This window comes from Rhinopithecus roxellana, chromosome 12, assembly GCF_007565055.1.
Source record: "Rhinopithecus roxellana isolate Shanxi Qingling chromosome 12, ASM756505v1, whole genome shotgun sequence".
In the NCBI taxonomy this organism is placed as follows: Eukaryota; Metazoa; Chordata; class Mammalia; order Primates; family Cercopithecidae; genus Rhinopithecus; species Rhinopithecus roxellana.
The window spans coordinates 15,794,758-15,820,657 of NC_044560.1; the positions used below are offsets into that span (position 1 = coordinate 15,794,758).

The following is a 25,900-nucleotide window of genomic DNA, read 5'->3' on the forward strand; positions in this document are numbered from 1 at the left end:
TGTCAGTGTGGGAGACCACCACCAGTTGTTTCGTGCATGTTTTGGGGACCCTGGCTCCCGGTAGCTTACCCAGTTCAGAACCCGTAGTGGAGCCATCCACAGCCCCCAGCATACCTCTGCAACTTCCTCTCCAGCCACTCATTTGTACCTTAAGCTCCTCACAATTCCTGGTCCTCTTGATTAGGATATACATCTGTTTCTCTCTCTTTCTGTCATGCTCAGCAAACTTCTACTTTGGCTTCAAAACCTAGCTGAAATACCCCTCTGGGACTTCTTCCCCATTTTCATATTGGCATAGCCTTGTGCTAGTACCTCTGCTTGAACTGTATCTGACATCTGTCATGTGCCCAGCACAGGCAGATATTCGTAAACCTTTGTTGAATACACCCCAGATTCTCGCTACCTAGCTGAGCTTTGGGAGCTAACGTTTTGTTGTTTAGGTTTATTGAGAGGAGTGACAAATCTCAATAAATGCTTTAAAAATTAGAACGTTTGGCTGGGCACAGTGGCTCACGCCTGTAATCCCAGCACTTTGGGAGGCTGAGGCGGGTGGATCATGAGGTCAAGAGTTCAAGACCAATCTGGCCAACATGGCGAAACCCTCTCTCTACTAAAAATACGAAAATAGCCAGGTGTGGTGGCGGGGGCCTGTAGTCCCAGCTACTCGGGAGGCTGAGGCAAGAGAATCGCTTGAACCCAGGAGGCAGAGGTTGCAGTGCTCCATCTCAAAAAAAAAGAAAAGAAAATTAGAACGTCTGAAGGATTTTGATCTCACACCGTTTCTGTTCCCTTTTGTTCATTTCATGATAGAAGGAGAGAGGGCCCACCGTCCTTACCTAGGTTTTTGATGGTTTATTTTCAAAGGGATAACAGAAATGTCACTAGCAATTTTGGTAACCAGAGAAGCAGGGTCTTTCTGAGGTTGGTGACCTGTTTTCTTTATAGCTGACCATCTATCTATCTGTGCCTGCTCCTCTTGAATTATAGCCCAGGTGCTCTCTCAGAGTCTCGAAAAGGAAATCCCCACCCCCTCTGTCATATCTGCCCAGACTGCTAAGAGCAGCATGTACCCTGTGCATGTAGCCATCCCTTCTCTAGAACGCTGGTTCTCTGGGCTGGACTGGCCAATCCGCTTCTCTATCTTAGTCACACTGCTCCAACCTCGATACTGCCTGCTGCCTGCTTGAGCTGTGCTGCTTGCAGCAGATTACTGTATGCTTGTTCCTGGGCCCATTTCCTGTTTCTATTCTAGTCACTGGTGGCTCAGCTCTGCTTCCTGCCTGTGTGTCTCACACAGATTCCTCTTGCTGGAACCTTTTGTTTCCTTCAGAACAGCCTCAATCTTTGAAAAGCAACTGAGCCTTACCTCTAGTATGATGGCTCTTGAGTCACTTAGTCCTACAGAGGACTGGGTGGAAGTACCTCCTCCCCCATTAAGCACACTATTTGAATTTTACCTTGTTTTTCAGTTTGTCCTCAGCCCTGCTATAGGAAGCTAAGTTGGGCCAAACTTGTCCTCACTTATTAGTATACAGGGCTATCGGGACTGGTATGTCCTGATTCTTTTGTACCTGGAGCTTATAAACGTATTTCCTACTACTGAGAGGAAGATACTTGGTATTCTCTCTGGCCCAAGCGTCCCTGAAGCCCAGGTGATACTTATTGAGTTGGACAGGTTATGCTATCCTCAGCAGAATAACTGGCTGCAGAAAACATGGGGATGGAGAAGAAAGCGTGTGCTGACTCAACCCTTCATCCTGTGTGAGCAATTCAAACCCCCCACCCACCCCCTCAGAGCTTAAGGTGAGAGAGAGAAAGTACAGTGAGGTTGTAAAAAGGGAAGAAGTGAAGGAGGTTGTCCTGGACAAATGTATTTAAAGTCCTAAGGCTCCCCGCTCTTGCCCATTTCCTCCAAAAAATACGCTTTGTGAATAAATCTTTTCTCTCTTCCTTTACAGCTACTCTTTTGGGATCATTTGATAATACTGAGTCAGAGGATTTCTGTACTAGACCCTAGGTCTAGCTATGTTTAATAGAGATGTAATACAGGGACTTTGGGCTTACAACTGGAAAGAGTGAGGGAGCTTGCTCTAGGCTTGGCCTCCGAGAAACTGGACCCAGATTTAACCTAGATTTGACCTACCAGGGGAACTTTGACCTCAGAGCTACTATTGGATTGATTGCTCTTGAATCATATCCCTAAACCTGTGATCCAGAATCAGTAAGCTGGAATCAAGAAGCAGTAGCTGCTGCTGCCAGAACCAGCACCCAGTTAAGTGGAGGATGGAACCAAAATGCTCCTGTAGAAACAAGTGAAGGAGACAAATATGGTCTCTGCTTACTTTGATCTAGTCTTATGAGTCAGCTTCTCATTAGCAGAAGCTGAATTGTATGCAAAACCAAGGGATTCTTGGAAATTTCATTTTTATGTTTTTTAACCTTTACAATTAGAGAAAGAATAGAATGGAGGCAGCATGAACCAGCGCGACAGAATATTTACAATACTGACAGCCCCATTCCTGTCTCCCCTCCCACCTCCACTTTACATATGAGGAACCTAAGGCCCAGAAAGGGCAAGACACTTGTCCAAGGTCATTCAGTAAACGAGAACATTGGATTCTTTGACTTCTAGTCCACTGGTTCTACTATTGCTTTTACTGTTAGGACCAACTCCTATACAAGATCAGCAAAAAGATTCTTTAAGAAAAGGAAGGCCGCGGGCGCGGTGGCTCACTCCTGTAATCCCAGCACTTTGGGAGGCTGAGGCGGTGAGATCACCTGAGGTCGGGAGTTCGAGATCAGCCTGACCAACATTAAGAAACACCGTCTCTACTAAAAATACAAAATTAGCTGGGCGTGGTGGCGTGTGCTTATAGTCCCAGCTACTTGGGAGGCTGAAGCAGGAGAATCACTTGAACCCGGGAGGCGGAGGTTGAGTTGAGCCGAGATCATGCCACTGCACTCCAGTCTGGTCAACGAGCAAAATTCCATCTCAAAAAAATAAAAAAGAAGAGGAAAAATGCCATATTCAGAAAATGGACTTTGCCTTCCATATTCTCTTTGGAGAAAGGGAAGGAGTTATGAATAGATATGATGTTGAGATTTCTAGATTTCTAGGCAAAGTTAATGATACTACAGCTTTTGGATTTAGTTCTGTTCTCCAGAAGAATGTTAGAAGCATTTACTCTGAAAGGAAGAATTCTCAGAAACTGGAATCTCCTGATATTCCTTAGTCATCATGGATGAACTAGTTGTCATAGTGACAGTGGCTCACCTTCACCCATTCCCCCTTGCATTTTCTTTTGCTATTGTTGCTTTTCTGTCCAACAAAATCAACGAAAATCAGAAAACCAGCTCTCAGATGTTTGGTTGCCCAGCTGTTTCGTGTCTGTCCTTGGGCGGACTTGGGCCTTTTGAACAGGAAATGAGCCAAGTCCACCTAGAAATATTATCTTTGTAGAAACCAGTAGGATCCTTTAAGCCAAGGTGAGAATGTGTTTCTTGAAACTTGGCCCAGAGGGGAGGACCTGTAGGTGTGGAGCTATGTTAACATACCTGGCCAGGCGCACTGGCTCACGCCTGTAATCCCAGCACTTTGGGAGGCTGAGGCGGGCAGATTATGAGGTGAGGAGATCGAGACCATCCTTGGACAACATGGTGAAACCCTGTCTCTAATAAAATGCAAAAAATTAGCTGGGTGTGGGCTAGATGCGGTGGCTCACACCTGTAATCCCAGCACTTTGGGAGGCCAAGGTGGGCGAATCACTCGAGGTCGGGAGTTCAAAACCAGCCTGGCCAATATGGTAAAACCCTGTCTCTACTAAATAATACAAAAATGAGCTGGGCGTGGTGGCAGGCACCTGTAATCCCAGCTACTTGGGAGGCTGAGGCAGGGAGAATTGCTTGAACCTGGGAGGCGGAGGTTGTAGTGAGCCGAGATTGCACCACTGCACTTGCACAGCCTCGACTACAGAACAATACTCCGTTTCCAAAAAAAAAAAAAAACACCTGGGTGTGGTGGTACGCGCCTGTAGTCCCAGCTACTAGCAGCTACTAGGGAGGCTGAGGCAGGGGAATTGCTTGAACCCAAGAGGCGCCAGCTGGGTGACATAGCAAGACTCCGTCTCAAAAAACAAACAAACACCATACCTGATAAGTCAAGTGTAGAATTAGCCCTATTGTTTTTTTCTCTTGTGTCTAAGACATACTAGAAAGCTGTGATGACATCGGTCTGTATTCTGTTGCCATCCCTCTGGGGACCAGCGCTTGGTCTCCTGAAACCCCTACTTTATGGCCTGAAATTGTTTCATCTTCCCTGCCTGTTATCAGCATAGAATTGGTTGGTATTGTGACATAATCTGATTGCCTTGAGGCAGAACTTACCTCCAAGCTGCTAGCTTCCTTCCCATTTGACCTTTCCCAAGGAAGCTAAGAATCCATGCCTTGTTGAAGGTGCGAAGGTTGGAGGCTTAATCTTGAGAGTCAGTGAACCTGTCCCTTATGGCCAGCTTTGATGTGGGAAGAATATTGAATATTGTTTACTGAGATGGGGATGGGTGAAAGTAATTTTTCCTGACATTTTGGGGAAGGTAAGAGAGAAAACAGATTTAAACTACAAGGGATCAGTGGCCAGGTGTGGTGGCTTACACCTGTAATCCCAGCAGTGTGGGAGGCTAAGGCAGGAGGATTGCTTGAGCCCAGGAGTTTGAGGCTGCAGTGAGCTATGCTTGCACGACTGCACTCCAGTCTGGGTCTATGAGCAAGACCATGTCTGAAAAACAAAATAGGTCAATGTTCAGAGGAACCATTATCAAGACTATTTGGATTTTTATCCCCTGTTATCTTCTGGAACTTGATTATAGCTCCCCTGTGTTCAGAGTTGTTCTTTTCAAAGTCCTTGGAGGTTGTATTCTGGTTTAAGATTCTATCCGTTTCTCACTCTCAAATCTGTTTATTCCACCTTCTCCCCCTAAATATTTGGATTTTATATATAGACCAGTAGGCTAAGGTAGGGAAGATCACTGACAAGTATAAATTTAAGAGTTTACAAAACCAAGGAGGCCATCCAGCCCCCCTAGTTCTAAGCCGTGTTCAGCACAGTGCCAACTTTGCCTTCCCTGGTTGTCCTTGCTTGCTTTCTGGTTGGTATAATTCTGAGGGGCAACCAGGCTTGCTGTAGAGAGGAAAGCCAGATGATGTGGAAGCCTAAGGCAACACCCCCTCCTTGTTACACTTCTCATACCCAGAACTCTGCTTGCTTTCTGTGTTCCTTTCCTTTCACTCCCCTTTCCTGCCCTCTTTACTCAGGTTCTAAGATTATAGCTGATGATCTTCATAATAGAACAAACTCCGTTTGGTTAACCTTCCTAACAGGGAATGCTTGGCTTTGAGAAAGTAGGGGGTTCCTAACTTCTTTGCCTTCTCTAGCTTTACAGTGCTCTTCTTTCCTGCTGGGATTAGAACAGCCCTATTCCATAAATATGCACTGCTCTTGGCTGCTCTAACTCAGGCCCAGCTCTGACCCAGATTCTTTTTTTTTTTTTTCCAGATTTGAGTCTATTAACTGGTGACTCTCAAAACATTTCATACATTTTTGGCCAAAAAGTGGTTACTAACTGGGTAAGACAGTGAGAAGCCTTTGCGGGGCAGGGTGACTGGTCAGGCAGATAACATGGTACTGTACAGGCCTGATGAGACTGTGACAAACTGAAAAGCAGGGTTTCAACCAGTTCGTGGCTTATGGGAGTTCCAGAATCATCATCATTATCTTTTTTTTTTTTTTTTTTTTTCCTTTTGGTAGAAGTTAGATGCCTGGATTTTTATGTAAAATCTCCCAGTTTTTAGATGGGGTCTATATGAGGGTGTTAGGCAATGAATTAAAAATTCTCGGCCGGGCGCGGTGGCTCATGGCTGTAATCCCAGCACTTTGGGAGGCTGGGGCAGGCAGATCACGAGGTCAGGAGATAGAGACCATCCTGGCTAATATGATATGGTGAAACCCCGTCTCTACTAAAAAATACAAAAAATTAGCCAGACATGGTGGTGGGCGCTTGTGGTCCCAGCTACTCGGGAGGCTGAGGCAGGAGAATGGCATGAACCCGGGAGGCAGAGCTTGCAGTGAGCCAAAATCGTGCCACTGCACTCCAGCCTGGGTGACAGAGTAAGACTCCATCTCAAAAAAAAAAAAAAAATTTTTCTGGGGCCCACGGGTCTGTCCCTGCAGTGTCTTGTGGACTGCCCCATGTAGTGTTGGCTCTCTCTTGCATTTACTCCCTTTGAGCTGGTGCCTAGAGTTTCTCCGGGGGTGGGGGACAGCTGTGAGGAGCACCTTCTCATCTATCCTTTGCCAGTTCTCATTGTGTTTGGTGTTTGTTTTATTGGTTTGTTGCAGGGGGTAGGGGGAACAATGGGGGAAATGTTGAGCAGAAGCACTCGATGTGATTAAACCTCCAGCTGAGCATATCTGTGGGAGTATAATATCGACCCCTGGAAAATCAATGGCTGCTGCAGTGACCCAGCCGCTGTTTGCAGGGGCTCCCACCACAGGAATGCAGCCCAGCAGTCTTTCTTCTCCCCACCTTTTTACCTCAGCAGTGCCCTCAGCCTCCACCCAAAGGGTCAGACCTGCCTCAAGAGATTTTGCAGAGGTGGGTTAGAACAGCACGTTCTCGTATTTTCACAATTAGATTGAAATTTCTCCAGTGACACAGAGCCCTGCCTCTGACAGCCTCCTTTCCAGACACTCCTTTTCTGCACTGCTGCAGAAGTTGTCAAGACCCATTCGGGGTTGTACTTCTGAGTTTTAAACAGGAGAATCGAGTTCTCCTGATACCAGCACCCAAGAGCACGTCTCTTGTGGAGGTTTAGAATTCAGGTACAGGGGTTTAGGATGGGGGAATGGAGATTAAGGAAAAGAAAGAGGACTAACAGAGATTGTGTCTAAAGAGGATGCTTTTGAGTAGATAATTCATTGAGCAACATTTATCAAGCATCTTGTTGTTTGTGTGTCTGGCATCTTTCTGGTCACTAAATAGCCTGATCTTGCTCTGGTCCCACAGGCTAGTAGAGATAGAGCACAGTGCCATCAGTCCTGTAACTGCATCTAGAGGAGCCTCAGAGGAACTCTGGGCCCTGCCTATAGGGTGAGAGTAGGGAACTAGTCCTCTGACTTGGGTCAAAGTAGATGGTTTAATAGAATGGCTAGCAGATCTCTTCTTGGAGCGTGGAGGCTTCTGATTCCTCACTGCCTCCACAAAACTGTTTTCATCTTGGAAGTTTCCAAGGCTAAAAAAAAAACAATTTTAGCCTGTAGTTGTTGTACCTATAAAGCATCTTCAAGCACTTTATCCTCCCACCCAATTCTACTCTGGTGGTTGGGAAATCAGCCAGCCTGATGTGTGTGAAAGGAGAGTTCAGTTACCCTATTGTTGGAGCACCTCTGTGGCCAGAGGGTTGAAGCTTGCTTGGCTTTTAAAGCCTCTAGAAAGGAGTCTTCCCCCTCCCCCCCCCCAAAAAAAGAAAGGAGTCTTCCCATCTTGTAGCTTGGGAAGTGGGGTACCTAAACAAAACCCAAACATCCTGCAGTTCGGAAGGGTGGCTGCAGTGCTGGGTGAGGAGGAAAGTGTGAGGGTTTCAGGAGGCCATCTAGAGGCCAGGAATACCTTGATTTTTTTAAAATCTGTGAGCCACGCCCTTGTGATTGATAAAAGGATTCGAACACATTCAGTTTGAATACCCAGCAGAGACCAGGCTCCTACTTTCATGGGACTTCTGCCTTAATGGGACTTCTGCTTGTTTCCCTACATTAAAAGTCACCCTCCCCACAGCCCTCTGTCCTCTTATACATTAAGTACCCTACAGAAAACCCAGGGGTGAGAAGAAGTACTGTACCCTTTAATTTAGCATAGAAAAAGTAGGTTTAAGTTGAAGGTTATCGGTGAAAGCGCTGATTTGAAATAAACGCTGCAAGTTATAGCAGGAGTAATTAGAAAAGAGGGGGGTTGGGCACCGTGGCTAACGCCTGTAATCCCGGCACTTTGGGAGGCCGAGGCGGGTGGATCACCTGAGGTCAGGAGTTCGAGACCAACCTGACCAACATGGTGAAACCCTGTCTCTACTAAAAATACAGAAATTAGCCGGGCTTGTAATCCCAGCTACTCAGGAGGCTGAGGCAGGAGAATCACTAGAACCTGGGAAGCGGAGGTTGCAGTGAGCTGAGATTGCGCCACTGCACTCCAGCCTGGAGGACAGGGTGAAACTCCATCTGAAAAAAAAAAAGGAAAGAGGGGAACACATAGCATCATAGATTTGTAGAGTCTGATTTATCTAGTATCAGTCTTTCCTTCAATAAAGTAGTTAAGTGAGCCTCATGAGGTTAGCCAGTTGAGTCAAGTAGCTAATCACTCAGCATGTCTGGTGATATAGGTTGTTGGCCTTACCTCTATTGGAGCATGGAACCCAGCCTTTGATCATGTCAAGCTTCTATTAATACCTTTTGGAAAGAGTGTAAAGTAATGGAGTTGAACCTCAGGTTTATTTAATAGTTGTCTGTCCTTGGGCAAGTCACTTCTGAACCTGCTTCTTTGTTAAAATGGGGGTAATACCTATATCAGAAGATGATTGTGAAAATTAAATGAAAGCCACTCACCTTAGGGTTGAATATGTGATAGTCACATATTTGTGTCAATTCTGCTTCCTTTCAAAAGGAAGATATAAAGAAACTTTATTAACTTTTTCCAACATCCTTTGTATTTGGAGATTTGGTCTCCAGAGCTTTCTTTATGAATTCTGATGTGTATATAGGGGGTTTCTTCTTGGAGATGGGCCCCTGAAAAGCATTCTGGAGACAAAAAGAGTCTAACCCTTCTCTTCTATGCCTTCCCCATCAGGTGGCCAAAAGGTACCAGGAAGAATGAATCATTATCTTCAGAACAATAGCCTATTGTAGAAAAGGAGAAGAGGGAGTTTGGTGGGGGATCTCATCCTATGTGATGGTTTCTAAGATACAAACCAAGTTTTTGGAAACTTGACGGGGGCAAGTAGGAAACAGATTTTTCTGAGTCTTTCCTGGAGTAGTTTCTGCTGTTCCAAACCATGCAGGTAGTCCATGTAGGTGATAGGGCTTGGTCTTACACTAAAAGGGTGTTGTCGGCTGGGCGCGGTGGCTCTAGCCTGTAATCCCAGCACTTTGGGAGACTAAGGCGGGCGGATCACGAGGTCAGGAGATCGAGACCATCCTGGCTAACACGGTGAAACCCCGTCTCTACTAAGAAATACAAAACAAAAACTAGCTGGACAAGGTGGCGGGCGCCTGTAGTCCCAGCTACTCGGGAGGCTGAGGCAGGAGAATGGTGTAAACCCGGGAGGCAGAGCTTGCAGTGAGCCGAGATCCGGCCACTGCACTCCAGCTTGGGCGACAGAGCGAGACTCCGTCTCAAAAAACAAAAAAACAAAAAAAAGGGTATTGTCAACCTCTGAATCTTTTCTTCCCCTTCCTTACTTTACTACCTGCTTAACTCCTGACCTGGAATTACCACCGGGTATGAAAGGCAGCCTATTCTGTGTGTTGATTCTTTCTTGGCATTTCAGTTAACACCAGCAAGCCTGCTCTCTAGGCATAGGTGGCAGTTAATCTGTTGGATTGAGACCATGGAATAATGTCACAGCAATTCTGTAACTCTTGGAGTCCCTACCAGTCTGGGGTGGGTCAAATTTATCTTTCTTACATTTATAGCAAAGACTAAGGAGAAAAAAAGAGAACTTATGACTGAAACTTTATTGTACAAGTGTTCAGTAGAGGTAGCCTCTTCTTCTCTGCTACCCTCAACAAATTGTTGCTTGAGGAAGGTTTTATGAAAAGCCAAGTCTCCCAAAAACTTATTTGCCTTAAGTAATTAATTTTGTCTCAGTTTTTCTTCCTTAGAGTTTAAGGCTGTTGCCTGCTCTCCTACCTTTTCCTTTTCTTCATGGGTTATGTTTCCCAGTCTCTTCTGTGTTCTTCAGGATTTCCTCCCATTCTTCAGCATGAGAGCAGCCTAGGGGTGGGGCGGGGATAGGGGACTGACAAATTACTAGTATAGATTTGGTCATTATGGAATTTTTTCATTCAAGTATTATCATTTCAATGGGGATGGCTGAGTTGCAAGGTTCCCAGGGCACACACTTACTATAAGCTTGTGTGTAGGATTTACCTGGTTCTCATGATGGGTAGTTTACCTGCCTGTATCGGCACAACTCAGCAAAAGCTTTTCCCAACTAAATGGATACAAGAACTCTATCTGGGATTCCCCAAGGATTTAGCCAGATTTATGGGAAAACCCTAAATCTGAGCATTGTCATGAGCCTATTCTTTATACTTGGTACCTGTTGCCATTTCACCTGCTCGGCAAAATGAATTTATGTCATCTTCATATGGCTCTATTGGGAGATAATTTAAACTTCCCTCCTCTAACCCTGATCTGGTATCTTCCTGCTTAAAAATACTCTTCAGCGGGCAGCCAATTCATCTTAGAACTTGCAGTTCTTCCTGTGAGAGTACCAGCACCCCCACTGCCCCTACCCCACAAAATAAGGTATGGACTGTGTGATTTCAGGCATGGTTTTGTTGTGGTGTGAAGAGAAGGTGTTAGCTGCTGAGTTCTGTTTGTCAGCAGAGCCTGACAGACTCATGCTGGCGCTCACTAGGGCTGGGCAACCAATCACAGCTGGAACAGTTATCGTCATGGAGTCCCTGTGGGCTTCCTCTATCAGGTCACATCCCAAAATAACATTGGGCAGTATTTCAAGTGAAGAAATGAAGGCTTTCAGGGCTGTAGCCAGCCTGGAGTGTGAGATTCTGTGTGAAATAGTTGGATCTGCTCCAGCGCTTTTGATCTGCATGGTAGATGAGCAATAAAATGCACAAAACACATTGGAAACACGTGAGGAAATTCTCCTGGCCCTGCTGCTTCCTTGGAACTGGTAGGGCACTGAGTGGGCTGATCCTCACCTCCCATCTCTCAGCAGGATTATACTTGGAGGAGAACAAACCCTGGAAAAGAAATCTTCCCATTAAAGGGGCATTGCTACAGTTCTTTTAACAGTCTTTCCAGAAGATGCTTGTTAGGTGGGCTCTTTTGGGATAATTGAGAACCTGAGAGTCCTGAGATGCCAAGGGCATCCCCCACCAGGGAGAATAGGGGCTTTTTTTTTTTTTTGAGACAGAGTCTCGCTGTGTCACCCAGGTTGGAGTGTGGTGGTGCGATCTCGGCTCATTGCAATCTCCATCTCCTGGGTTCACGCCATTCTCCCGCCTCAGCCTGCCAAGTAGTTGGGACTACAGGCACATGCCACCACGCACAGCTAATTTTTTGTATTTTTTAGTAGAGATGGGGTTTCACCGTGTTAGCCAGTATGGTCTCTATCTCCTGACCTCGTGATCCGCCCGCCTCGGCCTCCCAAAGTGCTGGGATTACAGGTGTGAGCCACCGCACCCAGCCCGACTGAACTTTTTATTAATGATAAATGTGTTGTAGAAAACTGAACTGTTACGAACATTGAGGTCTGGCTTAACAATCAGACTCTGGCTTTTTGTGGAACAAAAGACCTGAAAAACTGGCTTTTTGTGGAGTAGAAAGCAGAGGTGTGTCCTGTGTAATAAAAGGACACGGAGTTCAGAGCAATATCTGTTCATGTAGATAGAGGGGCAGGACATCTTTTGGAGACTTCTGCCCTTACTACTCCCTCCCATTTCCCAATAAAAATATTTACTATGCCTAGCCACTGGGACTGGTGGGTATGTCTTAGAACTTATATTGCTGATATGTTGTTGTATCTCTCATTCCAGAATATTGCTGCTGGTCGTTTAACCCTGACCATATGGTGCTAGGGGGGTTTCATGCATATGCGCCAGGGGTGTCACAGACTTAGATTTATCCAGCCCTCTCTGATTGTATATGTGAGAAAACCGAAGCCTGGCTTGTTGCCAGTTTGCCCAAGGTCACAACTGATAAATACCAAAAGCTGGGCCTTGGTCTCCTTAGAGGCGTGACCTTTCTCCTCAGTTGATATAGTGTCACAACATAATGGAGAGAGAAAGCCAGCATGGCCTATAGGGTTCAACAGGCCTGGGTTTAAAATCTGGCTTCCACCACTTGCCAGATGACCTAAGCATGTAGCCCAATCTTTTTCGGCATCAACTTCCTCATCTATAAATTGGTAATGTGACTGGGTACAGTGGCTCACACCTGTGATCCCAAGCACTTTGGGAGGCCAAGGTGGGAGAATTGCTTGAGCTCAGGAATTTGAGACCAGCCTGGGAAACATGGTGAAACTCCATCACTACAAAAATACAAAAAGAACTAATTCGGTGTCTGTAGTCGCAGCTACTCAGGAGGCTGAGGTGGGAGGATGGCTTGAACCTGGCTAGACAGGTTGCAGTGAGCCAGGATTGTGCCACTGCACTCCAGCCTGGGTAACAGGCAGACCCTGACTCAAAAAAACCCAAACCAAAACCAAAATGGTAATGGTAATAGTATCTGTAACCAAGAATTGTAGAAAATTGGGTAACTTTGCAAAGTGTCTGGCATGTAGTAGATGCTTAAATGGTAGCTGTTAATCGTAAATGATTTGCCCCTTTCTGTGCTAACATTTTGGCTCCTAAAATTTTTTTTTTTTTTTTTTTTTTTTGAGACGGAGTCTTGCTCTGTCGCCGGGGCTGGAGTGCAGTGGCCGGATCTCAGCTCACTGCAGACTCCGCCTCCCGGGTTCACGCCATTCTCCTGCCTCAGCCTCCCGAGTAGCTGGGACTACAGGCGCCCGCCACCTCGCCCGGCTAGTTTTTTGTATTTTTAGTAGAGACGGGGTTTCACCGTGTTAGCCAGGATGGTCTCGATCTCCTGACCTCGTGATCCGCCCGTCTCGGCCTCCCAAAGTGCTGGGATTACAGGCTTGAGCCACCGCGCCCGGCCACCTAAAATTATTTGAAACCAACTATCCCATGCTGACCAGTTGCCATCTAATGAAAATGACACTTTGAGAGGTTGGCCCCAAGCCAATCAAATCAGGGCGATAAGAAGATTAATGTTCTTCCTTCCCCAGTGTTTTTCACTGCCCAGGCATCCCAGCCAGGTGGGACTACTGTTGACAGTGGTTTATTTAGCACTTTTTCTCCAAGAAGCTTAGGGCACTTTACCAAAAGTGACAGCTCTCCTGAAGAAGGGGAAGCCACGTCTTTGCCAGCCACAGATGCCTCCAGAGTTCTGAGACCCCAGCCCCAAGAGCTACAAAGGTTTTCTTTAGGCTTCTAGGATCCCTCAAGTGGAGCAGGGACATTCTCCTTGTGGATCTATGACGAGCCTGGTTTTTTAACTGTAAGTGTGGCTGAAGGGACCTCCTCAGTTCCTGCCGTGAGCTGACAGGAGTGGTTGGTGGGTATGTATGTATGTATGTATGTATGTATTTTTGAGACGGAGTCTCACTCTATTGCCTAGGCTGGAGTGCAGTGGCGCGATCTCCTTGGCTCACTACAGCCTCCACCTCCTGGGTTCACGCCATTCTCCTGCCTCAGCCTCCCAAGTAGCTGGGACTACAGGTGCCCGCCACCACGCCCTGCTCATTTTTTGTCTTTTTTAGTAGAGATGGGGTTTCACCATGTTAGCCAGGATGGTCTGCATCTCCTGACCTCATGATCCGCCCACCTCAGCCTCCCAAAGTGCTGGGATTACAGGCATGAGCCACCACACCCGGCCAGGTTTTGGTTTTTTGTTTTGTTTCTTGTTTGGTTTTTTTTCTTAGCGCTTCAGCACGTGTCCAGAGATACACACCAAGGCCAGGGGTGGTGGCTCATGCCTGTAATCCTAGAACATTGGGAGGCTGAGGAGGGCAGATTGCTTGAGCCCAGGAGTTCGAGACAAGCCTGGGCAACATGGCAAGGCCCCATCTCTACAAAAAAATTTAAAAATTAGCTGGGGGCCAGGCACGGTGGCTCATGCCTGTAATGCCAGCACTTTGGAAGGCCAAGGTGGGCGGATCACTGGAGGTCAGGAGTTCGAGACCAGCCTGGCCAACGTGGTGAAACCCTGTCTCTACTAAAAACTACAAAAATTAACCGGGTATGGTGGTATGCCTGTAATCCCAGCTACTCAGGAGGCAGAGGCAGGAGAATTACTTGAATCCAGGAGGTGGAGGTTGCAGTGAGCCAAGATCTTACCACTGCCCTGCAGCCTGGGTGACAGACCTAGACCCTGTCTTTAAAAAAAAAAAAAAAACCCACAAAGATACACATCAAATTGAACAGTGGTTTCTCTATTGAGAGCAACAGAAAGACAACCATGGGGGACTTTGGCTTCATCTATAATATCTAAAATGTTTTTATCATGAGAATGTTTATGTTTTACTTGTACAACTAGAGACAAAAATGATCAAAACAAAACATTTAATTTTTCTAATCCCAGCTACTCAGGAGGCTGAGGCAGGAGAATCGCTTAAATCTGGGAGGTGGAGGTTGCAGTGAGCTGAGATCATGCCACTGCACTCCAGCCTAGGTGACAGACCGAGACCCTTTCTCTAAAAATAAAAAATAAAAATAACAACAACAAAAAAATACGCACAAAGATGCACACCAAATTGAACAGTGGTTTCTCTGTTGAGGGCAACAGAAAGACAGCTTGGGGAACTTTGGTGTAGGGGACTTTGGCTTCATCTGTAATATCTGAAATGTGTTTTTCATGAGACTGTTGATGTTTTACTTATATAACTAAAGACAAAAATGATCAAAACTTTTTTTTTTTTTTTTTTTGAGACGGAGTCTCAGTCTGTCTCCCAGGCTGGAACGCAGTGGTGCTATCTTGGCTCACTGTAACCTCCGCCTCCTGGGTTCAAGGAATTCTCCCCGCCTTAGCCTCCTGAGTACCTGGGATTACAGGTGCCCACCACCATGCCCGGGTGATTTTTGTTTTTTGTTTTTTGTTTTTTTTTTTTGAGGCGGAGTCTCGCTGTCGCCCAGGCTGGAGTGCAGTGGCCGGATCTCAGCTCACTGCAAGCTCCGCCTCCGGGTTTACGCCATTCTCCTGTCTCAGCCTCCTGAGTAGCTGGGACTACAGGCGCCCGCCACCTCGCCCGGCTAGTTTTTGTATTTTTAGTAGAGACGGGGTTTCACCGTGTTAGCCAGGATGGTCTCGATCTCCTGACCTCGTGATCCGCCCGTCTCGGCCTCCCAAAGTGCTGGGATTACAGGCTTGAGCCACCGCACCCGGCCAATTTTTGTATTTTTAGTAGAGATGGGGTTTCGCCATGTTGGCCAGGCTGGTCTCAAATTCCTGACCTCGTGATCCGCCCACCTCGGCCTCCTAAAGTGCTGGGATTACGGACATGAGCTACCGCGCCAGGCCAACATTTAATTTTTCAAAGCGATTTGAACTGAACCAAGTTCTCGTCTGATAGATGGATCCTTGATTCCTATTCTGTTCTGAAATACACTTCTTTTTCCTGTAAGCAGGAAAGTTCTTATTACCAATAGCTGGCAGTTTGATAAGGAATGGAGACTGTAGTAAGGAGTAGGTGAGGGAACCTGCTGATCCCTAAAACAGAGCATTGAGCTGTGGGATTTGCTGTAGACTGTAGGGCCTAACGAGTGCTTTTTGAGGCCCTTTCTACTTACAGTGGCTCTCCTTGTCATCTTGTTGCCTCTTTTAGTTTGTTCTTAGTTCAGAGGCTAGATGTCTGTGGTATAACTTAGGCATCAAAACAGGGATGGGACTGGGCACGGTGACTCATGCCTATCCTATCAGCAGTTTGGGAGGCCAGCGTGGGAGGATTGAGCCCAAGAATTTGGGACCACCCTGGGCAACATGGCAGAATCTCTTCTACACACACACACACAGAGCCATATGTGATGGCGTGTGCCTGTAGTCCCAGCTACTTGGGAGGTGGAGGTAAGAGGATCACTTGAGCTGGGCAGGTTGAGGCTGTAGGGAGCTGACATCGTGCCAGTGTACTCCAGCCTGGGGTAACAGAGTGAGACCCTGTCTCAAAAAAAAAAAAAAAGAACCAAGGATGGAGTCCCTCTCTCTTGGGACTAACGTGGGGCTCTTCATAGCTCCAGGTACTTTAGTCCTTCAAGAAAGGAAGATGTCCTTTGCTGTTACCTTGTGGTTGACCTCTTGAAATCATTCTATGCTGGAACTAATTCTCATTGCATTTTTAAAGTATGCTGTGGCATGCCTGGCCTACTTCTTAACAAAAAGAAAGCTAGCATTTTCTGACTTCTCAGCTAACATGGAAAGCTGGACACAGGCACAAATGCACACCTACCTACCTGCCTTCAGAGCAAACTTTGTCTCCTAGAGCTCAGCAGAAATGCTCCCAGCCTAGTGAGGTACCAAGTGGTTTGTGGAAGGTCCACCCAGCTTGGATACTTGAAGAAGAGCGAGCCTAAAAGGTGCCCTCTGACCTCCAGTGTTACTGTCAGATCTTAGGGTCAAAGTCACTTTCAGCCTATCTTTCCAGGGTGAGCTTGTTTGTGTGAGCAGGAATAGACTCAAACCAACTTAGATCTCCTCCTCGAGATGTGTGGTGTTTTCAGTTTTGTTTTTGTTTGTTTGTCTTCGTGACAGTGTTTTGCTCTGTTACCTATGCTGGAGTGCAGTGGTACAATCTTGGCTCCCTATAGCCTCCTCCTCACTGGCTCAAGTGATTATCCCACCTCAGCCTCCCAAGTAGCTGGGACTACAGCTGCACACCACGACACCTGGCTTTTTTTGGGGGGTATTTTTAGTAGAGACAGGGTTTTGCCATGTTGCCCAGGCTGGTCTCGAACTTCTGGGCTCAAGTGATCTGCCTGCCTCAGCCTCACAAAAGGCTGGGGCTGCAGGCATGAGCCACTGCATGTGGCCCAGTGTGTTTAAGAGAACTCTTTTATTTACCATTTAAGTATCAGGGTTTTCATCCTTTCTTCAATTACAGTTAGTTCCCAGCCTGAAGTAATGTTGCTAGCTAGAGAATGAACATGGGGCAGGGGATGGAGTTAGGGTACATTTTCTTAGGTGAATATTTTTCATATTGAGCTCCTATTTGCTAATACTGGAGTTTGTTGACCTAGAGTGAACTCTTTATTGATTAATTCAAGACAAGCAAAGCCTACAAATAAATACCAAGTTCTCACTGAAAAACATAAAAGCTGGGAAAAAACAGAATTTGTTCAATTGGCAAACATTTGTTGATTACTGTTATAGACCAGGTGTTAGGAGTATAGTCCCAGACCTTCTTGGCGGTTAAGAAATTGCCTTTCTCATCCAATGTATCTCTTTCTTACCTCCCACCCCTTATGTTATAAAGTATGGTGACTTGGAGTGAGTCCTTGGCAAATGGAGGCTATGATAATCTATAATAATAATCATCATTCTAATATATAATAGAAGGAGAGGGGATCTATAAATGTTTCCCAAACTTGTTAACATTCTCTTGTAGCTCCTGGTGCCATCCTGGCAGCATTTTGTAAAGTTTTGCTATTAGAAAAGAACTAAAGCCTCACTGAAGTAGTTGCTTTCTTATGACTGTAGAAGTTAGGACTGGGAAAGAAGACGAAAGTGCTAGCTAGATCTGCTTCTGAGGGGATAGAAGGATAGAAAAGGAATCAGCAAAACCCAGTCACACCATTGTTTGTATATTGTCTCACTACTATTGCTCTATTGTGTCAGAGTTGAATAGTTTTGAAGGAGGCTTTATGGCCCACCAAGGTCTAATATATATTCCACCTGGTCCTTAACAGAGTTTGCCATATGTAAATTATAGTATTATGACTAGGGCCTGGCGCGGTGGCTCACGCCTATAATCTCAGCACTTTGGGAGGCCAAGGAGGGCCTCCTGCGGTCGGGAGTTTGAGACCAGCCTGACCAACATGGAGAAAACCCGTCTCTACTAAAAATACAAAAAATTTAGCCGGGCGTGGTGGCACATGCCTGTAATCCTAGCCACTCAGGAGGCTGAGGCAGGAAAATCACTTGGACCTGGGAGACAGAGGTTGCGATGAGCTGAGACACACCATTGCACTCCAGCCTGGGCAACAAGAACGAAACTCTGTCTCAAAAAAAAAAAAAAAAAAAAAAAAAAAAAAAAAAAAAAAAAAAAAATTTATTTTTTTTAAATAAAAATAGTATCATGACTAAAGAATGTGTGTGATGTATTTGCTCTTGATTATTTAAGGAAAATGCTAAGCAAGTAGTAGGATTATTGATAGTAGAATCTTTCTGCCTAATATTACTAATCCATGTTCTTATGTATATGTTCTAGGATCTATCTGGTTCAATAGATGACCTCCCCATGGGGACAGAAGGAGCTCTGAGTCCTGGAGTGAGCACATCAGGGATTTCCAGCAGCCAAGGAGAGCAGAGTAATCCAGCTCAGTCTCCTTTTTCTCCTCATACTTCCCCTCACCTGCCTGGCATCCGAGGCCCCTCCCCGTCCCCTGTTGGCTCTCCCGCCAGTGTTGCTCAGTCTCGCTCAGGACCACTCTCGCCTGCTGCAGTGCCAGGTACCCTCAAGTGCTGGGCTTTAGGGAGAGGGAAAGGTGACTGCCCCCAGTAATATTAAGGAATCCTAGTCTTCCCCTGGCAGAGAAAGCATCTCTGGCTCATGCCTGCATAGTTTCCCCCTTAGCATTTGGAGAAGGGAGATTGGAACCTGTTGGCTGGATCTCTTTGTGTGTGATACTGGGAGGTACTTGGCCTCTCCATGAGCCACTTCTAGCTCTGAATTGACTACCTAGCTAGAATTCCCAGGCTTAGCCATGATATTCTTATGTTGTTATTTGTCTGGAGCAGGCAACCAGATGCCACCTCGGCCACCCAGTGGCCAGTCGGACAGCATCATGCATCCTTCCATGAACCAATCAAGCATTGCCCAAGATCGAGGTGAGAGCCTGGGTGTTGGGGAGGGGCAGGGAGCTACGGCAGACATTTGAGTGCCCTATGCAGTAGCTTTTAGAGAGCTCTTTGACCATGAAGCTTAGGACAATCCCTGCAGCAAATTGTTTTTATATTTAAAAGTTGACATGATAATTGTACTTATTTATGGGGAACATAGTGATGTTTCAATAGATATAACGTATAGTGATCAGATCAGGGTAATTAGCAGATATGCAATCTCAAACACTTACTACTTCTTTGTGCTGAGACCCAGCAGCAAAGTGTGAAGTTAGAGTGGGCTTGGCCATGTTAGTGTCTCCATTTCTCAGTACTTGTCTCTGTTTTGATGGTTGCCCCCTTACATTTTGCCTCATGTGGTCAGCAGTTGCTGAAGACTCAACATTTGGTCTTCACTCATTAAGTCATTCATTTTGGTTTTTGTCATTCTTCTTTGTCTTTTCAAACCTCCATTTAGCAGGAACAGTCGGCATGCCCTGGTTAATGGCTTATGTCACTCTGAAGGTGCCTAAAATGACATACCACTATATAGAAAATCAGATAGAGACTCCATGCAAGTAGCTGCTAAAGAAAATGTAGATGGTAAAGTCCCAGGATAAGGAGGGAGAGCATTTGTTTGCATTGTATAAAGCTAATAACTATGTGGATACTACCCACAAATAGGTTATATGCAGAGGAACCCCCAGATGCCCCAGTACAGTTCCCCCCAGCCCGGCTCAGCCTTATCTCCGCGTCAGCCTTCCGGAGGACAGATACACACAGGCATGGGCTCCTACCAGCAGAACTCCATGGGGAGCTATGGTCCCCAGGGGGGTCAGTATGGCCCACAAGGTCAGTATACTACCCAGTTAGGAGTAGATAGGGGTGAGAGGAGAAAACAGTTCCTTGTCTGATATGTTGCCATCTAGCTTGTAACCTTGTGAGAGAAGGGCTGTCCTTTGCCTTAAATCCACCCAGGCCAGGCCCTTGAAGAAGGGCAAGGAAAGATTCCATTTGTCTCCACTTACTCTGTCACCATGAGAAAGTCTTTCAATTTCACTGAGCCTCTGTTTCATTTGTAAAAATGGAGATAAGGTGTTTACTCCACCATTGAGCACAGACAATTAATACATGGTAGCTATTGGTTATTACTTTTTTAAAATTATTTTTAGTGAATAAGTCATAATGGAATAGATCTTTGCTCAAAATTGCAACCCTAGGCAGATCAAAAGTTGAGTATCTTACACAGAGCATGGAGATCGAAAGGAAGTTATCTTCTTCTGGAAGTTGAAGTGCCTGTGTGGCAGCAAAGCCAGCCTTGCTCTGTGCTGCCTTTAAGATGGAGGGGATAACTGACCTGCCTTTACATGCTTCTGGCACCCCCCACTTTTTCTCATGGAGATAAAGGCTACCACGAAGTTGGTCTCTTTCCTAACCAAAATATTGAATGACATTGTTTGGTGTTCTAGAGTTGAGAGATACTAGTGAGTTACTGGTGAGTCACTAACCAAGTCTCTGTCTTCTCTTCCTCCCCTCTCAGGTGGCTACCCCAGGCAGCCAAACTATAATGCCTTGCCCAATGCCAACTACCCCAGTGCAGGCATGGCTGGAGGCATAAACCCCATGGGTGCCGGAGGTCAGATGCATGGACAGCCTGGCATCCCACCTTACGGCACACTTCCTCCAGGGAGGATGAGTCACGCCTCCATGGGCAACCGGCCTTATGGCCCTAACATGGCTAATATGCCACCTCAGGTTGGGTCAGGGATGTGTCCTCCACCAGGGGGCATGAACCGGAAAACCCAAGAAACTGCTGTCGCCATGCATGTTGCTGCCAACTCTATCCAAAACAGGTAAGGCCTGGGAAGTGGAGAGGGTGTCAGTTCTAGAAAATGTATTGTAGACCCACTCAGATTATTGAGATGCTTCTGGACCTAAACCGGGGGGGGGGGGGGAATGGGTGTGTGTGTATGAAGTGTTAATTCTTACATGTCTTAGATGGGTCTGAAATTTCACATGACTAAACATGATATGTAAAGAGCTTTATAAAAGACAGGGTTTTGGCCGGGCGTGGTGGCTCACGCCTGTAATCCTAGCACTGTGGGAGGCCAAGGCAGGCAGATCATGAGGTCAGAAGTTTGAGACCAGCCTGACCTATATGGTGAAACCCCGTCTATACTAAAAATACAAAATTAGCCGGGTGTGGTGGTGCACGCCTGTGATCCCAGCTACTCAGGAGGCTGAGGCAGGAGAATCGCTTGAACCCAGGAGGCGGAGGTTGCAGTGAGCCGAGATTGTGCCACTGCACTCTAGCCTGGGCGACAGAACGAGACTGAAAAAAAAAAAGAGAAGAAAAGAAAAAAGGTTTTTGTGGAGTGTTTTGTTTAGTTTTGGGATCTTTTGAGACAGGACCTTGCTCTGTTCCCCAGACTGAATTGCAGTGGCATGACCACAGTTCACTGCAGCCTTGACCTCCCAGGCTTAAGTGATCCTCCCACCTCAGCCTTCTGAGTAGTTGGGACTACAGGCACACACCACCACACACGGCTAATTTTATTTTTTATTTTTTATTTTTATTTATTTATTTACTTATTTTGAGAGAGAGTCTCACTCTGTTGCCCAAGCTGGAGTGCAGTGGTGCACTTTCAGCTCACTGCAACCTCTGCTTCCCAGTTCAAGCAATTCTCCTGCCTCAGCCTCCTGAGTAGCTGGGATTACAGGCACCTGCCACCATGCCCTGTTAATTTTTATATTTTTAGTAGATACTGGGTTTCACCATGTTAGCCAGGCTGGTCTCGAACTCCTGACCTCAAGCGAGCTGCCTGCCTTGGCCTCCCAAAGTGCTAGGCATGATCCACCATGCCCAGCCTCTTTTTTTTTTTTTTAATAGATACGGGGTCTCACTATGTTGCCAGGGCTAAAGACAGCTTATTTTGATTTGCAAAATAAGGGTTCAGAGTAGGTGGTTTAACTTCTATCAGTCAACATTTTGGTTTCCAAAAGGATTCTTAATGATACATATGTCTTGGATCTTTGGTGTTAGAAATAGCAAATGGTAAGCTTGTGGTTTGCCATTTCTCTTACTGTTTTATGTGGTCCTGTGTGTTGACTCTGGTGCTGGAGTGCAGAAGGCTCACGTGATTAGGTTTAACGACTTCTTTGGCCACTAAATCTTATTGAGTTGTTGATGAACCAAGGTAAAATAGGGTGATTGACTATAAAGAGGTGGATTTGGCAGAACTTCAGAAAGATGGAAGTGCAAAGTTTGCATTAGCCCATCAAGAAATAATGCAAAGCCACCTCTGGGTGATATGCTGAGGGTTCCAGTCCGGAATTTAGCATGACAAAAAGTGGTACAGTTCGGCATTTCATCTATGTCTTTTGCCACAGAGAGGGCCCTTAAATGGAAATACAACTTGACTTTGGAGGTGGCTTTGAGGAAGGCAGTACTTAAAAGACACAGCAGGGCTCTGCTTCAAAGAATTGTACCCTTTGAAATTCAGCTATCGTGGCTGGGTGCGGTGGCTCACTCCTGTTATCCTAGCACTTTGGGGTACCGAGGCAGGTGGATGACCTGAGGTCAGGAGTTCAAGACCAGCCTGCCCAGCATGGCGAAACCCCATCTCTACTAAAAATACAGAAAATTAGCCAGGCATGGTGGTGGGCACCTGTAATCCCAGCTACTTGGGAGGCTGAGGCAGGAGAATCGCTTGTACCTGGGAGGTGGAGGTTACAGGTTGCAGTGAGCCGAGATCGCACCATTGCACTCCAGCCTGGGCGACAAGAATGAAACTCCCATCTAAACAAAAAAAAAAAAATTGGCCGGGCATGGTGGCTCACCCCTATGATCCCAGCACTTTGGGAGGCCAAGGCAGGCGGATCACGAGGACAGGACATTGAGACCATCCTGGCTAATACAGGGAAACTCTGTCTCTACTAAAAGTACAAAAAATTAGCCTGGCATGGTGGCGGGTACCTGTAGTCCCAGCTACTTGGGAGGCTGAGGCAGGAGAATGGCGTGAACCTGGGAGGCGGAGCTTGCAGCGAGCCGAGATCACGCCACTGCGCTCCAGCCTGGGCAACAGAGCAAGACTGTCTCAAAAAAAAAAAATTAAATAAACTATTGTTTGCCATCCAGAACTTGAACTCTCTTAATATCTTTTGTGGGATGTAGAAGATAAGAAAATCTGGGTGTTAGCTGGACATGGTGGTGCATGCCTCATAGTCTTTGGCACTCAGGAGGCTGAAGAAGGCAGATCGTTTGAGCTCAGGAGTTTAAGGCTGCAGAAAGCTATGATCACACCACTGCACTCCAGCCAGGGTGCCAGAGCAATACCCTATCTCAAGAAAATAAAGAAAAATAATATCCGGATGTTGCATAGTTCTAGTTTTGGGGACCCATCATTGTTTTCCTTTTAATCCTAACTAGATGATCACACAGCACTATTTGGCTCAAGTTCAAATCTAAAAGCCCAGAGTCTAACCTTAGTCTCTCTCACTTTCCATCTTCTTCCTTAGGCCGCCAGGCTACCCCAATATGAATCAAGGGGGCATGATGGGAACTGGACCTCCTTATGGACAAGGGATTAATAGTATGGCTGGCATGATCAACCCTCAGGGACCCCCATATTCCATGGGTGGAACCATGGCCAACAATTCTGCAGGTAAGTGCTAGTCATTCTCACTAGAGATTTCTTCAAGAGTCACATCACAGCTAAACTTACTGGTCTTGAGAATTTTTTTCTCTTTTACAGGGATGGCAGCCAGCCCAGAGATGATGGGCCTTGGGGATGTCAAGTTAACTCCAGCCACCAAAATGAACAACAAGGCAGACGGGACACCCAAGACAGAATCCAAATCCAAGGTAGCAATTTTTGTGTTGTCTCTTTCAATTTTGTGTCCTATCTTTTTCAGTGATAGGAAGGAAAAAGAAAAGAGAGAGACAAGATCCCAGCCTTTTATGACACCAGACTAGATAGTCTCTGAAAAAGTTGCTGTTGCCTCCTCTTATCATGAAGGGTCTCAGAATAATAGCTCAGTGAGTTGGGTCTGGGTTGGTCTAAGGGATCCTGGTAAATAACATAATATTCTCACAGCTGTTTGTTATGGGGGAAATGGCAGACCCTGCAGCATCAAACTCTCTGTACTGTTTGGCTGGTGCCCTCTGTGAAACCGTGCCTCCTGTACGCAAGCATTGATAGATGGGGTGTGCCATGGGCAACTAGTTGCTCTTCTCTTCCTGAACCTTACTCGTGGCAGCAGGAATGGTACCCTGTGTTCTGTAAAGAAGGAAATAAGGCACATGAGGCTTGAGTCCTTGGCTTCCCTTAGGTTGGTCCTGGGTGTGCTGTTAGGCTGTGCAGTAGTAATGGGTCCTACTCAGCATTTGGGTCGTTTGAAATATTTCTGTCCTTGGCCATACCTCACTTTCCCTATCTATATATGTAGGGAAAATAAAAATCATAGCTGTTAACCTCCTGTAAGTCTTCACCTCTAGCTCCCAGCCCTTTTGACCATCCTCCTGTCTTGGACAGGATGATATCCAAAGCCCTTCAACCAGGTGGGAAACCCTTCCTTTCTTTAGAAGAGGCAAAGAGTTTATTTTCATTTTAGTCCATCCCATTGCCTCAAGATCATGTTGTGAGTTTTTCGATTTATCTAAAACATAGTACCTAAGTATGTTCAGGCTCCTGGGTAGTAGTGTCGGAGTAGTAGTGGCTTTGATGTCAGATGGACAAGGATTTGATCCTCAGCCTGCCACTTAAAAGCTGTGAGATCTTACGCTTTGCCTCCTGGTGCCTGCTTCCTTATCTTTAAAAATGGGGATAATTTTATAATACCTAATATATAAAGGCATCTGGCATCCCACCCAGTACATAACATATTCAGTGTTAGCTTCCTTCCTTTATAGGAAAAAAAAATTTGGTTCTTTTTTGGCCCTTCAACCTTGTGAAGGCAGGGCAGGTGTTAGTGACCACCCCAGAGTAAGAAGCTTTAACACTGCTCCAGTCAAGAGACTTCTGAGACCCTTAGCATAGGCGTTGAATCTGACCCATTCCTATGAATTTTGACCTGAACCTTCCAGAAATCCAGTTCTTCTACTACAACCAATGAGAAGATCACCAAGTTGTATGAGCTGGGTGGTGAGCCTGAGAGGAAGATGTGGGTGGACCGTTATCTGGCCTTCACTGAGGAGAAGGCCATGGGCATGACAAATCTGCCTGCTGTGGGTAGGAAACCTCTGGACCTCTATCGCCTCTATGTGTCTGTGAAGGAGATTGGTGGATTGACTCAGGTGAGTGGGTGCCTGACACTTGACTGCCCCTGTGGTTTCCACAAACCCCTTTCTAGGTACTCACTGGCTTCATGTGGTACCATGCATCCCACAGGAACATCATCCTCTCCTGCTCTCTGAGTCGAATATTGATAATATTGATAGACCAGGGAGCACAGGTTTCCCAGAAGATAAGGCAGGAAGCAGAGACCTCCCTGGTAGTATGAGGTATTAGCAGTAAGTTTACCATGTATCTAGGGTCCCACTGAGATGCAAAGCTAGGGAAAGTCTGTGGGCATTCTGATTCCATGGGAGGCAGTTTGGCATAGTAGCAAAGACAGGATTTGGAGAGATGGACCTGGTTTTGAATCCCTTCTTACCCACTTACAACATATATGACCTTAAGGTGTGTAACCACTCTGAACCTTAATTTTCTTATTTGTAAAATACAAACACTATGTAACAGTATATAACTCACTAGACTATCAAAAATTAGAAATAACCTTGACTTTCAGCAAGGTTTCTGCCACATAAATCGCCCTGCAAGATGGTACAGAGGCAGCCAGAGTATAAGTAGATCTTCCCATTCCTGGAATCTTCCCAGTAGAGATAGGATTTCAGGAACTGTTTAGTAGAAATAGTTTATTATAAAGGAAGAAGTAGTAGGAAATGACGTGTTTAGTTTTTCTGTATGGGAAACTTAAATGAAAACCTGAATTGGACACCACCCAGAGCTTGCGCCTACTCT

The 25,900-nt window shown here is 46.0% G+C and overlaps 1 protein-coding gene across 2 annotated transcripts in view; it reads left to right on the forward strand.

Moving 5' to 3' along the window:
• ARID1A (AT-rich interaction domain 1A) overlaps positions 1-25,900 on the forward strand; it is an 87,200-nt gene that overhangs the window by 47,965 nt on the left and 13,335 nt on the right. For both annotated transcript variants that reach the window (XM_010380402.2, XM_010380403.2), the window contains exons 5-11: positions 18,268-18,508; positions 18,798-18,887; positions 19,563-19,730; positions 20,419-20,731; positions 23,397-23,542; positions 23,633-23,742; positions 24,964-25,173. In XM_010380402.2, the coding sequence (XP_010378704.2) occupies positions 18,268-18,508; positions 18,798-18,887; positions 19,563-19,730; positions 20,419-20,731; positions 23,397-23,542; positions 23,633-23,742; positions 24,964-25,173 (1,278 nt within the window). The remainder of the gene's footprint in view (positions 1-18,267; positions 18,509-18,797; positions 18,888-19,562; positions 19,731-20,418; positions 20,732-23,396; positions 23,543-23,632; positions 23,743-24,963; positions 25,174-25,900) is intronic.